The sequence below is a fragment of the Leucopleurus acutus genome (genome assembly GCF_964270905.1).
Source record: "Leucopleurus acutus genome assembly, chromosome: 2".
NCBI classification, from domain to species: domain Eukaryota; kingdom Metazoa; phylum Chordata; class Mammalia; order Artiodactyla; family Delphinidae; genus Leucopleurus; species Leucopleurus acutus.
This window is the reverse complement of record NC_139143.1, coordinates 94,481,104-94,496,599: the sequence shown is the minus strand read 5'-3', so window position 1 is coordinate 94,496,599 and position 15,496 is coordinate 94,481,104. Positions and strand designations below refer to the sequence as shown.

Sequence of the window (15,496 nt, the reverse complement as noted above, 5' to 3'; positions counted from 1 at the left end):
TCTAGATATGTCAGAATTAAAAAGAAAGAAAAAGTACACTATAGTATTCTAGTTTTTGTGTAAAAGAAAGGGGTGGAGAATTAGAATATTAAATTCTATTTGTTAAAAGAAACAAAGAATAATCAAAATTGGAAATTGGCAAATTTTTTCTGTAAAGGGTCAGATAGTAAATATTATCCGATAGTAAATATTGGGACAAAGAGTCAGCCTTGACTACTCAGCTCTGCTATTGTAGCAGGAAATCAGCCATAGACCATACAAAAATAAACAAGTGGGGCTGTGTTCAACAAAACTTTATTTACAGAAACAAATGCCACCTCATGCATAGCTTGCCAAAGACAATTCTTGCTCTAAATTAATAAAATCAGTTACCTTTGTGTGGAAAGGGGGTATATGTTGGGAATTTGGTGAATGGGAGATAAAGGTGAGAAAAAGATTTTACTTTATATAGTATTTTTCATTTTTGAACCATGTGATTTATTGTATCACCTATTTTAAATGCTAAGTGTAATTAATGACTGGAAAAAGTTCATGAAATATGTGAAAAAGGAATACAAAAGTGTACATATAAGTTATTACAGTTATATGTATGTACATAGGTTGTATATTAAACAGAAACCAAGAAATGAAGGGTATTGTTAGAATGGGGGAAATGTTGCAGTTCAGAGTTGACTTACCCCAAAACATAATATTTTTATAAAAATAAAAATATGAATTGATTGAAAAATCGATTATGAAAGAGAAATCTGACTAAATGAAAAGTTAATCGTCTCCAGAATTGTATTTGTTTGTTGGTAAAATGTGACAAGAAGAACTGTCTTTTTTTACAGAGTTACTTATTTTTGTAATTATTCTTTGGAAGGTCTTAATTACAGAACACGGTGACCTGGGTAATAGCAGATTTTTAGATCCAAGAAACAAAATTTCCTTTAAGTTTGATCACTTACGGAAAGAAGCAAGTGACCCCCAGCCAGAGGAAGTAGATGGAGGTCTGAAGTCTTGGAGAGAATCCTGTGACAGTGCTTTAAGGGCCTATGTGAAAGATCATTATTCCAACGGCTTCTGTACTGTTAAGTATCTGCCTGCTTCATTATTAGAGTGTTGTTTTTCTTATATTTACCTTATCATTTGGAGGCTTTGGCCAGCCACAACATATCTTCTTTTTTTTTTTTTCTTTTTTTTTTTTTCTTTTTTTTTTTTTTGCGGTACATGGGCCTCTCACTGTTGTGGCCTCTCCCGTTGCGGAGCACAGGCTCCGGACGTGCAGGTTCAGCGGCCATGGCTCACGGGCCCAGCCGCTCCGCGGCACGTGGGATCCTCCCGGACCGGGGCACAAACCCGTGTCCCCTGCATCGGCAGGCGGACTCCCAACCACTGCGCCAGCAGGGAAGCCCTACCTAGAAATATTTTTGTTTCTCCTGTCCTTAAGTGGGTTGGGTATGGGGTGAGGGAGGACATTTCTTCAGTTAAGATAGTAATTCCTGTAAGTTACTTCTCTTCTCCTTCCACCTTGCCCCTCCTTCCTCTCCTCTACTTCTCCCTTCCCTCATCTCTCTCTCTCTGCTATACAACCAAACCATGGAGCATTCTGCTCCTACTAGTGCCCTCCTCATTACTTATCCACTTCTTAACCCTATGAATTTTGGCTTCAGTCCCTACTCTACAAAAACTGCTCTCTGAGGTTACTAATGATTCCTGAATTGCCTGACCCAGTGTCCTTTTCTTGGTCCTTGACTTTTGTATGGCATTTCACACTGAGGCCAACCAGCTACTTCTAGAAATTATCTTTTCTTAGGCTGCTATGTCAGTACCCTCTAATTATTCTTACTCTGTCTCTGCTTATTTCTTTACCTCTCCCCTACTTTTGTAAATGTAGGCATTCCCCATTGCTGTATTTCTCTCTCTCAAAAACTCATAGTTTATTTAATGTAGGGGAAGTTACAGAATATTGTGTCAGAAAAGCAATGGGTTTGGGTTCTACCTTAACCACTTTCTGAATGACCTTGGACAAGAAGCTCTGTGAACTTCACCTTTATCATCTATAGATAATAACAGTGTGTCTCACTATATTTATTAGAGCAAAAGGAAAATAAATATAAAAACATTTTGTGGACTGTAAAGCCTTTTGTTATTTTCTTTTCCTTGGTGATCACATTTTTTTTCACCTCTCCTACACTAAGGAACAGTTGGTATTTCTAACTCCTAGCTGGACATTTCCATCTGAATTTTCTAATTTGTTAATGATACCACTGTCTTTCTAGTCACCCAAGCATGCAAGTACTTTGGCCCCTTCCTTTCTCTTGCCCTTCACTTGCTATATGTTGCCAGACTTTTGACTGTGCTTCTGCATCCTTATGCCCATTGACACTACCCTATTTTACTGCCTAGAGTAATTCTGTAGCCTAACTTTCAACTTTTCTCCCATTTTACTCTGTACACCAATATTGATTATTATCCCCAAATAGTTCTGGTCATGTTGTTTTGGTTTCTGTCCGTTGCCTGTAGAATAAAATCCAGTCTTCTTACCTTACATCTACTACTACATGGCCTAAATCTACCATCCTATGTTATCTTCCACAGTTCCACTTCACACACACCCTCTAACCTGACAGAACTAATTACCATTGAGTCATTCACTGGACCAGCACCCCCGTTTCCTCCCTGAACTGCCTACTCATCTTTATTATCAGTCTCTACTTACCAGAATCTCATCTGTCTTGTAAGGCCCATTCCAACTGGTACCTCTCTTGTACCCTAAACCTAAAGCAGTATTTCCTTCTGTATTCATTGTACCACTCTCTTCTCTAGAACTTAACATGTGGTTTGTGTTCATATTCCATGAACTCTCTGAGTTGTAAGCTTACCCTGTTTGACTCTTCATCTCCCCCAAGGATTTAGCACACTGCTTTTGTATAGTGTTTGTTGCTTAAATATGTTTTCAAGAATCTAACTTTTTTTTTTTAACAATAGGTTTATGCTAAAACTATAGATGGGCAACAGACCATTATTGCATGTATTGAAAGCCACCAGTTTCAGCCTAAAAACTTCTGGTAAGAAAGTAAATGTTCTCTTCTTTTTTTAATCTAATTTATACAGGAAAGAAACCAAACCAGCAGTTGAGACTTGTTTTTTTATTTTTTATAAATTTATTTTTTTTATTTTTGGCTGTGTTGGGTTTTTGTTGCTGCACACGGGCTTCCTGTAGTTGCGGCGAGCGGGGCTACTCTTTGTTGTAGCACACGGGCTTCTCATTGCAGTGGCCTCTCTTGTTGCGGAGCACAGGCTGTAGGCGTGGGGACTTCAGTAGTTGTGTGCAGTCTCGGTAGCTGTGGCTCGCGGGCTCTAGAGCGCAGGCTCAGTAGTTGTGGTGCACGGGCTTAGTTGCTCCGAGGCATGTGGGATCTTCCTGGACCAGGGCTCGAACCGGTGTGCCCTGCATTGGCAGGCGGATTCTTAACCACTGTGCCACCAGGGAAGCCCGAGACTTGGTTTTTAATCTAACTAGCTTGCGATAAGTTATCTGACTTAGAGGCTTCAGTTCCCTACTGCAGAATGAGGGACTTGGATGTGATCATTTAGATTTCTTCTAAGATTTTATAATTTATCTTTCAAATATTACTCTTATATTGAGTGAGAATAAGTGATTAATAAAGTACCCAGTGGGAAGTGTGAGTTTTACTTGAGTTTGTTTAATAATACTTGAGTTACTGCATAACTCAGTGGCCCATCCATTTGTTTGTGCAAAAGCCTCTCATGAGCAGAACAGGCATGGTTTTCTACTCCAAGATAAAAAATGAAAGGTGAAAGTCAGAATAACTTAGAAAAGGCTTATGATTAGGCCAGTTGGATACAAACTTACATTTGAGTGGATAGAGCCCTGGATTTGTCAAACTGGAAATGACTTGTTTCTTTTTGGCAAATCACCTCTTTCTTATTGTTAATTCTACACTGTTGTGTGTTTTAATAGGAATGGTCGTTGGAGATCAGAATGGAAGTTCACCATCACACCATCTACAGCCCAGGTGGTTGGAGTACTTAAGATTCAGGTGAGATCCCAATATGTTAATAGGCCATGTTAAAACATCACATCTTTAAAACAAACATGCAAGTTGATATTTGTTCTGACATTAGAAATAAGGAACAGCTCTATGTAGATGCAAAAGGAGATCAATGGTAAATAGAAATAGAAGTTGAAGCCTCCTTCCTAGGGAAGTACTGTAGTTAAACAGAGCTATTCTGGGTTGATAAAGGATAGTCATGTGAAGTGTACTGCTTGCTTGTTATTTTTCTCTTTCAAAGATAACCTAAGATTTTTCCAGGAATTATCAAGCAGCAGTTCTACGAAAGAAGAAAATAACTAATTATTAAGAAGTGACTATATAGCAGTTACTGGAACTTACTTAGAGTCTTTTATGTATCTCGTTTAAATGTGTACATATACATATACTTAAGGTTAAGTCTTAGCTCTGAAGAAAGCTACATGAATGGACTTGTTGTTCTATTTTATTTATTTATTTTACAGTAATGACAGGAGGTTTTAAACCAAGTAAATAAAACAGAGGAACTAGAGAGAATGGCCAAGTGTGATAAACCAAGCAGAGTAGATTTCTAATGCTGGTGTCAGAACAGACAGGCAGGTGAATAAGGAGCTTATTATTAACTCATTTGATGCCTATCTGGATTGAAGTCTTCTGATATCCTAACAGGTTTGACTTTCAAAATTCATGGTGATTTAATTCTTAAGCCCAACTAACTCTGAAGTCAGATTAAACAGTTAATGATATCTAAGAAGATCAGTACCTAATTTTACCTCTATTGTATTGTGGTTAAGTCTTGCTTTAATAACAATTAGCAAGAGTTGCCTTCTGAAATGGTATAATTTAATCAAAATATACATAGGAGATGTCATCTGTAACCACTTTTTTCTTACGTACTGATTACTTCCTGCTACAAGTAGCTGCACCTCTCTTCCTGGGAGCTTTTCCTAGCTTTAGGAGCATTCCCAACTCAGATGAGGCAAACTGGAAGTATTACATTCATAGCTCTGGCACAGCCCTTAGTGCCATTCAAAAGCTGGTGGGTAAATATGCCAGCTTCTTCACCCCTCAGGTGGGACAGCTCTAAAGCATGTTCTGCATAGTCTTCCAGAGTCCAGTGCCCGCAGCTGTAATGTGTTCCTTAATGCACCTAGAACACTTCCTTGCCTTTTCTGTCTCATTTCCTTAGTCCTTACTAGTGCTTCCTGAGATTACCTCCGAAATAAACTTTATCTCACAAATCTTTATCCCATTAATGCACCTAGAACACTTCCTTGCCTTTTCTGTCTCATTTCCTTAGTCCTTACTAGTGCTTCCTGAGATTACCTCCGAAATAAACTTTATCTCACAAATCTTTATCCCAGGGTCGGCTTCTGGGGGAGCCCAACCGAAGAAAATATATTGTTCTATACCTGTTGACTATGTCTATGCTCTAGACCTCTTGTAACTGTGGCATCAGTATTAACTGGCAGCTTACTATAAATTTATGCAAGGAAATTTATTTTCCTCCTAGAAGGAAATAAGTTACTTGTGTTTCAGCTTTGCCAAGGCAAACCTATAAATTAAGAGCGCACATCACAGAGGTTTCTGATAAGACTTTTACAACAGGGCCCAGTACCCAGACCTCATTTATAACTTACCCCAGACTGGCTGATCACTTTGGGGGAAAGCTTACTTCATTTACATATCTTTTAAAAATCAGAGTGAGAGTTATTTGGAAATATCATTAAGATATTTAAACCTTTGGTTATTCTATAAGCAAAAGGATAGCTCTGGGAAGACAACAATTTCTGAGGATTTACATTGATGATAGTCATGTTGAAATTTTTATTAGCAGATGAAACCTAGGAAAGGTTTTGTTACTTTTGGTGACTGTGACTGAACCTATCTTGTAAATTGCTGAAACTTCCTGAGCCTTACATCTAGTTGAATGGTTAGCCTGTCTCTTGGGTAATCCTCCTTCTTGCTAATTGTTCTCATAATTGTAGTACACCACTTTGCCGTACTTTTTTTCAGGACTGCTTTTGCCTTACTTATTTTTGTAGCCTGATTTACCAGTAGAATATTTATTTTTCAGTCCTGTCTTTAACCCTCAATCAAGCTTTTCCTGCACTTGGTCAGATCTACTTAACCAAAAACGATGATGGTATATATGGAGAGATGCGCGTAAAGGATTAAGATCCATTAAAATTTCTTGGTTTTCACAGAGAAAAACTAACGTTAATTGATTTTATTTTAATATTTTTAAGAGTGAAATCTTATTTAAGATCTTTGTATTCACAGTGCGTAGCACAGTGTCTGGAAAGCAACAAGCCCATAATAAATGTTGTTCATTAATTAATAATGAGTTTTCCCTGCTAAGGAAAGAGAATTCTTAAATTTAAGTCTTCTGTGAATTTTAACCACCATTGTAAATTACCATTGGTCATACTAATTATTTGCTCAGACTTGATAAGTTTGGGGATGGCTGAAAGCATGGATTTGTGCTCTAAGCAGTAAGTTTCTATGTGACCTACATAACTTGCTCAAACATTGTCTCACACAGGTTCACTATTATGAAGATGGTAATGTTCAGTTGGTTAGTCATAAAGATGTACAGGACTCAGTAACTGTTTCGGTGAGTGTGGAATATTTAATGTCTGTCTCACTTTCATCTTGTTTTTGTTTTAAAAAAATTAGCTTTGATCCTGAGTACTGATTCTTTCTTTTTCTTTTTTTTTTTTTAATTTATTTATTTTATTTTTGGCTGCGTTGGGTCTTCGTTGCTGCGTGGGCTTTCTCTAGTTGCAGTGAGCAGGGCTACTCTGTGTTGTAGTGAGCGGGCTTCTCCTTGCAGTGGCTTCTCTTGTTGCGGGGCACACGCTCTAGGTGCACAGGCTTCAGCAGTTGTGGTTTGCAGGTTCTAGAGTACAGGCTCAGTAGTTGTAGCACACAGGCTTAGTTGCTCCACGGCATGTAGAATCTTCCCAGGCCAGGGCTTGAACCCGTGTCCCCTGCATTGGCAGGCAGATTCTTAACCACTGCACCACCATGGAGGCCCCTGAGTACTGATTCTGCCACTAGAAATTTAGGTTGTTTTCACTACTTTGATTTTGGCAGCCTTTACCTTTTTTTTAAGCACTTTATAAAAGATTCTACTTTTTTATATTTTTAAATTTTTATTGAAATATAGTTGATTTACAATGTTGTGTTAGTTTCAGGTATACAGCAAAGTGATTCAGTTACATATATATATATATATATGTATGTATATATATATATTCTTTTTTTAGATTCTTTTCCATTATAGGTTATTAAGATACTGAGTATAGTTCCCTGTGCTAAGCAGTAGGTCCTTGTTTTGGGCAGCTTATAATTGTTAGTATGTAACCAGCCCGTTTTGTTGGTTGCTTGATGTTAGTTCATAGTCTTTGAGAATAGTGATAATGGCTTTAGAGAATTCAGACTTCTTTTTCTTTCTCAGTTGTGAGATTTGCTCAAAGAACAGCAGTATCTTCAACTGATAAATACCAGGAGGAAGGAAAGTTTGCCAAACTAAACCTTAGAGGGGTTATCATTCATACATTCATATCATTAGAGAAACCGAACATTTTTAGGAATATTCAATCAAACGGTATTGTGTTCCATACCTGGAAAGAAGGGACATAATTTTTTGTGCATTCACAGTACTTCTTTATATTCCTAGAAGTTATTGAGCACTCTCAAATAGCTTTTGTTTATGTGTGTTATATCTATCTACCTTAGTAGAAATTAAAACCGAAAAATGTTAAAAATACTTATTAATTTAAAAATAACAATAACAGGGACTCCCTGGCAGTCCAGTGGTTAAGACTCCGTGCTTTCACTGCAGGGGGTGCGGGTTTGATACCTTTTTGGAGAATTAAGTTCCCACATGCCACACCACGTGGCATGGCCAAAAAAGAAAAATCTAAAGCAAAAATAACAATAACAAACCCATTACTTGTTAACCTTCACTTTCACAATAAACAGCTGAATTTTCCAAGTTAAAAAAAAATTAGTGAAAAGAATGTCATTGATTTACATTTTCACAAAGTGTGTAATGTCTGACTTAATAAAAGACAACTGGATTCTCATATGTGCTTCACACATTAGCCCTCAAAAAGTAATGAAGTCGGGACTTCCCTGGTGGCACAGTGGTTAAGAATCCGCCTGCCAATGCAGGGGACACGGGTTCGAGCCCTGGTCCAGGAAGATCACACATGCCTTGGAGCAACTAAGCCCATGTGCCACAACTACTGAGCCTGCACTCTGGAGCCCGCGAGCCACAACTACTGAAGCCTAAGTGCCTAGAGCCTAAGCCATCGCAGTGAGAAGCCGGTGCACCGCAACAGAGTACCCCTGCTTACCACAACTAGAGAAAGCCCGTGCACAGCAATGAAGACCCAACACAGCCAAAAATAAATAAATAGATTTATTTTAAAAAAAGAAAAAAAGTAATGAAGTCATCACACATTACATAGCTTCTATGAAACTACACTGTACATACATGAGAGTGAGAGTGGAAAAGGCAATTAACTATGTCTTAGTATTATTATGAATAGAAAGTAGTTTTGACTCTTTGAAAGGATCTTGGGATGCTGCCCTGGGCATTAAATCTCACCCTCTTTAATTCTGTTTTACTTAATTGTGAAAGAAAGAGAGAGATTCAATTCATTTTGTACCCGAATCTTGTAAAGCAAAATGTGATTGATTGGCTTAGAGGAGCCTCTGAGCTTAGAATATATGACTGATATGTCTGAGGGCATCGTTTATATCATCTTAAACCAGAGATATTTTCAAGGCATAAAAATTTCAAGACATCATGATGTCTTTTGGGCATACTGTAGTAGATTGGAAAGAAATGTGGGGTTTTTTGATGAGGACCTGGATTTGGATCCCATCTTTATCATTCAAAGGCTGTATAATTTTGGTCAAGTCACTTAAGAGGATTCTGTTTTCTCATCTGCAAAATGGAGGTGGTAATAATAACATCTATTTCACAGGGTTGTTGTGAGAATCAAAGAAGATAATGTGAATGGGAAAGGTTGAAAAACTAAATTGTTATACAAATGTTAGTTTAGATGGAGTTACTTTTTAGTATTTTTTTATTCACTGCTTACTCAATTATATTCACTGCTTAAGAATTTTTAAAATTCTTATTTCCCCCTTTTCCTCTCTCTATTAGAATGAAGTCCAGACTGCTAAGGAGTTTATTAAAATTATAGAGCATGCAGAAAATGAGTATCAGGTAAGATGATTTGAAACTGATTTTTCTAGGTCTAATGCCTTATTTTGCTTTTAACATATTTTGTTACACTTCTCTCTCCTTTGAACATAAATATACATGTTGCTCAGTGTTAGTAAGTGTGAGACTTTGCAGACCTTCTTGCATTTTGCTTACAATCAAGGTTTTGGCATTGGAAGGTACTACAGATTTCCCCTACTATCCCAAAGTACAGCGTTCCTGTGAAACCTTTCCTAAGTCCAAATGGCATGAAGCAGAGAAGCAATTACCTTAGAACACATCTTGCTTTCAGGTGCACAAATAATTGAGGTACAGCACAGATGCTCACAGATGCAGTTCACAGCTCCAGCTTGCTTGATGCTGAGCTGCTGAGTGTAATTCCTGAGGAAGGAGCTTGGTGGGGTCACTGTTACTGCTCATGGTGCACCCTGCCCCTATAACAGCCTCACTGCAAAACAAATGCTGAACGCTGTTTTTGCTTTTTGCTTTGGTAAAAGCAAAGTGACATAAACTTCAGAACAGCGGGGGATACCTGTATAGCCCTTGTTTTAGAAATAATATAGGTGGGCTTCTTAACCTGCTTCAGAGATTGGAGAAATGCTCACTAGAAATCTTACAGCCTGTATGTCCTTTGGGGACTCAAGCATGTCCTTTGACTATATCTGGTTTCTGTTCAAGCAACTTATTTTCTATTATCTATTGCAGACAGCAATTAGTGAAAACTATCAAACAATGTCAGACACCACGTTCAAGGCCTTGCGCCGGCAACTTCCAGTTACCCGCACCAAAATCGACTGGAACAAGATACTCAGCTACAAGATTGGCAAAGAAATGCAGAATGCTTAAAGGCTGAATGTAGGATTCTTCAATACATGGAAAGAAAGGATGCAATGTGTGGTCATATGATAAATAAGTGATTTATAAACAAGAGTGATATTTTGCTAGGGCTTTCAAAGTTAACAGGTTTTCTAGCCTCATGGAATACTGTTGAACCTATAGCATTGTCTTGATTCTTTTGTGTTTTCTGCCTGGTAATTTTCTGTTTTCACTATATCTACTTGTAAATCTTTTTTTTTTTTTTCAATTCTGCCACATTTAATGATGGAGAGAGATATCTATCCTGGAGTCAGTTTACTGTTTAGAAAATTTTCCTAGCCATGAAGCCCTGTCACTGACATAGACAGGTAATATGTTCAGTACTTTTCTACCCAGTCCTTCAAAGCACTTCTGGTACTTCAGTGGTTTTTACTGATCAACCAACAGCTAAAGAGGCTATGCTACAAACTACAGCTGAATGGAAGACACATTCATCCTTCTCCCTCCAGTTGCTTTGATCATCATTTATAGCATCTCATAACTATAGTTTCAAACATTTGGATTGGGGTTTTTCAGACCCTTTTTAGAGGCAAAGGAAGTTTTCTGGAAGTTCCATTATAGCCAGCTTCTCTGGGGAAGTTGTTTTTAAATCCAAAGACTTGAACCACATTCCCTACAAATGAACGTGTTTGCTTTCTTCCCTTCCATCACTGTTTCCTTCTCATCTAGTACCATTATAGTTGTAGACATGTGCATTTTTAGAAGAGTTTTACCCACTTATTATTATTTTTTTAATATTCAAAAACTGCTGACATACTAGGGATATAGTAGAGTATAAAACTTGAAAAAATGCAGATGTTGAAGGAATAATAGGTATCTTGTGCTTTAATACTTTGTGGCAGAATTGTACTATAAGCGAATGAATCAAACAACTATGTTAATCTCAAACAAAAACTAAAAATGAACCAAAGTGAGAAGGACAACGTTCAGACAGTATCTTTCTATTGTAACCTGTTATTTAAGGGAATACTAGTGATTTGTTCTAAATAGGATGTAAAACTTTTTCCAAATTACTTCCTCAGTCCTGCCTGCCAACTCAAATATAACTGTGATATAGCAACCCTTCCCAAGTTTATTGGCAGGTAAGGTGTGATCTCAGAATACACAGGTAACATAGATATGATATAACTGGTAATGGTGGATTCATTTACATTGTTTACACTTCTATGACCAGGCCTTAAGGGAAGGTCAGTTTTTTAAAAACCAAGTAGTGTCTTCCTCCAAATACATGTCAAAAGAAGGGTTTGTGTTTCAGCTTTGTTTCTGCTTGGTAATACAGTCAAGCAAGAGTTTATTTCCAAGTGACCCATTGAGCTGTGTAAGCATTTTTGTTTATTTCAAATAAAATATATTTGTATTATTTGTCATTCATACTATCCATCCATACCACACTATCCTCTGTATCAGGTAGTCCAATAGAAATATACCTGTTTTGTTCTTAAATTGTCTGAGTCTCTCCTTTTTGAGCCAGTCTCTTCAGCCTTTGTTCTCAAGGTAAGATATGGAACTGATCTTATTTGATGAGAATGTTCAAAGTTTCTGAAATTGGTTTCTACCTTCAACTACTATAAATTCAGTGACTATCCAAAGACTTGCAAAGAACAGCTTTTTTTTTTTTTTTTTTTTTGGTAGCCATGCCATGTGGACCATAGTTGCATGACCAGGGATTGAACCCATGCCCCCTACAGTGGGGAGCGTGGAGTCTTAACCACTGGACCACCAGAGAAGTCCTACCCCCCTTTGTTTCTTTTTTAAAGTTTGAGCAATTTCTCTATGGATCATACTGGTTTACACTCAGTGGCTACTGGTGTTTCAAAGGCTTTGTTTTGGGGTTTCCATTTCTGTCAAAAAGAAAAATCTAGTTATCTTCTCTTCCTATCACTCAGAAAACAAGGCCCAAGTAATTATAGTTACTAGGTAGGAAGTAGAAGTGAAAGAATCCCTGCACTGTGAACTTGGGTAATATTTCACATCAACTTTAAATGCTGCTTCCTTTCCATATGAGTTTAACTTGCTTACAGACATGTGGGAAAGGCTTCTGTCCTGTTTCCCAAAATGGAACCAGAGGCATTTTAGTGCTTCACCTTCCATTCAAGGCCAGTTCAAATTCCTACCCGTTTGAGGGACATTTAGGTGTACTACACTATGTACTTGTAGTACAGGTTCAAGCATTCTGGCCTTTGCCTTTAACTTACTAACCCCATCAGCCTGCCCCATAGATTTCCTTAGTCCATACAGACTTTTGTAAAGACTCTTAATCTCTTGGCCATCTAAAGCCCTTGGTTTCTTATATAATTGGACGTCAACTCTCCTTGCCAAGTCCTACACAGACCTCCTGATTTCCTTAACCTCCTTCAGCAGAGAATTTGCTTGAATTGTGTCTTTTTTACCACACTGCTGAAATCAGCCTATGGTATCCTAGGGCAAAAGTTTCCCAGCCAGAGGGAGAGGAGTTTTCTGTGAGGCCTCACTCCTATATTTGAAATTTTGAAATTACTGCTTCATTTGTGCCTGGATGGTTGTGCTTCTGTTAGTTGCCTAGTTCTAGTAGTGCCTGTTCTTTTTTTTTTTTTAATAAATTTATTTATTTATTTATTTTTGGCTGCGTTGGGTCTTCGTTGCTGCACGCGGGCTTTCTCTAGTTGCGGCATGCAGGCCGCTTATCGCGGTGGCCTGTCTCATTTTGGAGCATGGGCTCTGGGTGCATAGCCTTCAGTAGTTGTGGCTCGCAGGCTCTACAGCGCAGGCTCAGTAGTTGTGGCACACGGGCTCAGTTGCTCCACGGCATGTGGGATCTTCACGGACCAGGGCTCGAACCCGTATCCCCTGCACTGGCAGGTGGATTCTTAACCACTGTGCCACCAGGGAAGCTGTGCCTGTTCTTTTTTATAATCTAGAACTCATCTAGATTCATGAGATACTTAGCAAACCTTGGCACATTTTCTCCAAACTCACAAAAGACTGATACAATCTGAATGCCAGTTTATAAATTCATAATTTAAATAGAACTACCAAGCTACTTACTACTTGGGAAATCAAAGAAAGAAAGTAAGACTGGTAAATATAGAACAAAACTGGCTGGTCCCATAAGATAAGCTGAGCTAACTAAAATTCTCGCTTGAACAGAGTATAAAACAGAGTAGGTAATTCCCTGGTGGTCCAGCTGTTAGGACTGCATGCTTCCACTGAAGGGGGCACGAGTTCATTCCCTGTTCCAGGAACTAAGATTCTGAAAGCCGTGCAGTGCAGCCAAAAGCAAAACAAAAAAAACGGTATAGATCTAAGCCCTCTGAGGGCAGAAACCAAATGTATCACAAAGTATTCTTACGTATGTTGACTCATTTACTGTGGTTATGTTCTGTAAAGTTGCCAGCAAACACTGAATTAGCACATATTGAAACATTGCTCCTAGAGGAGATACAGAGTTAGGTTCCTGCAAGCATCTGGTCACAACATTTTTGTCAACCGATCAATACATAATCTTGGTTTATATGTTTTTATTTAAATCACCTTATTTAATATTCATTTTTATTCATTAACAGTGAATTCACGCTGACAGCTAATGCTATCATAGGAACTTAACATGGGAATTTTCTCTCTAAGGGACATCACAGCCTTAGGAATACTAGGCAGCATTTCAGCACTACGTAGGCTTGGGGACCATTTTAAGCAGCGAAATCAACAAAAACAAAAAACGTGACCACAAAATAGACCACGAAAAGGATTTTTATTATATGAGCCTGAAACAAGAAAGCAGGACATGGCCTTGTTCCACTTCAGCTGGGAACATACACATTGGGCAGCTCAAATTTTTTTTGCCACTCTTCACATCCACAGACGACTACAAAAGTGCAGCAAATATTGATTGGGGGATTCCTAATTTTAGTGAGTAGGTGAATTTGCAAATACAAAATCTGCAAGCAACGAGGCTCAGCTGTACCTGCCACAGCCATTCCTTTGGTCTGTGGTAGACTGACCAATTTCAGCATCTCAGTTTAAGGGCTGTTTCTAGTTGCCTTAGAGTAGTCTTAGTGGAATACATAAAGTTAAAGACAATTCAAATGCTGAATTGTAGAATCCAAGTAACTAGAGTAACGTGAATTTTGAAAAAAAACAGGGCTTTTAACATTCTTCTCCAAAGTATGGTTATCTTCGGAGGCTCTAGGTTTGTTCCAGTAATGTCATTGGCCAGAGTTAACTTTCAGATTGCCTTCGGTGCTTATTTAGTCCCAAACTAAAATCAACCTTACTACTTTAAAGTCAGATACTTATAAGTACAGATGGATTTGGGGAAGGCTTCAGGAAAGTGAGACTTGAGCTGGTTTGTGAAAGGTGGGAAGGAAGACCATTCTAGCCGTCTAGACAGTCACATGTGAAAATAACGATTACAACTCCAAGGGAAGTGGATTTTTCCAGACGAAACTGGTTTAGAGAGGTTCCCTTGTAACAAGCCACATAACATCACATTTTCACCCATGTTTTTACTATACTGCAGCTATTTGTGTATGTTTTGTGAACATCCAGGAGACAGGCATAATTAGAGAAGGGGGGAGGTTATGTACTCAGGAATAATGGGGGCTTAGATTTGTGGATCAGAATGGAGCCAAGATATGGGGATATATGTATACATATAGCTGATTCACTGTGTTATACAGCAGAAACTAACACAACATTGTAAAGCAATTATACTCCAATAAAGATGTTAAAAAAAAAACAAACAATGGAGCCAGACATTCAGTTTGGGTATGGTGGGTGATTGATAGGTTTTTGAAATGGTAAGTAACAATGCAGTTCTGAGGAGTTCACTCTCTTTAATACTCAGGCCTCACCAGATAATTGGGGGAGAAAAAAGATAAAATCTTTGGCTACATTCCTAGTATTTACCCCTACTTTGAATAAGCAATTTCTAAGACAAGATTTTCCCCTGTTCTGTTTTCCCCCCTCCCTGTAGCTTTGGTTCCCACTGACATTGAATTTCCTGTTGCTAAAGCCTGTTTTTCTTGGCTTTAGTTGGTTGTTGGCCTGGGAAAAGGTACAGGGGTAGCCCAACTGGAGCATGATCTGGGTTCTGGGCATTCTTCACACTAGATTAGACAGAGCGTGTGGCTTCCTACAGGGAATTACTTCGGAGAACAGCACCACCTTGGATATATTTGGAACTCTGGTATTTTTGTTTAAAGATTTTTTTACTGTAACTTTTATTATCTTTGCTCCATCCTAGTGTATGTGTTTTTGTTATTCAGAAGATAAATAGATGCTGAGGCTTGTTTTAAGTTTGTTCTTGTAGCCCTACCCCCTTTAGTTTGTCTTAACAGTCCGTCTTCTGAAACTTCTTCTA

At 38.2% G+C, this 15,496-nt stretch overlaps 1 protein-coding gene across 2 annotated transcripts in view; it reads left to right on the top strand.

Annotated features, from left to right (window-relative positions):
- Positions 1-11,518, top strand: part of CAPZA1 (capping actin protein of muscle Z-line subunit alpha 1) — a 48,325-nt gene extending 36,807 nt beyond the window's left edge. The window contains exons 5-10 of one of the 2 annotated variants that reach the window (XM_082833662.1): positions 863-1,069; positions 2,971-3,050; positions 3,968-4,046; positions 6,583-6,654; positions 9,223-9,285; positions 9,988-11,518. In XM_082833662.1, the coding sequence (XP_082689788.1) occupies positions 863-1,069; positions 2,971-3,050; positions 3,968-4,046; positions 6,583-6,654; positions 9,223-9,285; positions 9,988-10,128 (642 nt within the window). In that variant the 3' untranslated portion in view covers positions 10,129-11,518. Of the gene's footprint in view, positions 1-862; positions 1,652-2,970; positions 3,051-3,967; positions 4,047-6,582; positions 6,655-9,222; positions 9,286-9,987 lie in introns of those variants that run through there. The other variant, XM_082833661.1, reaches the window with a different exon arrangement.
- Positions 11,519-15,496: the final 3,978 nt, after the last annotated feature.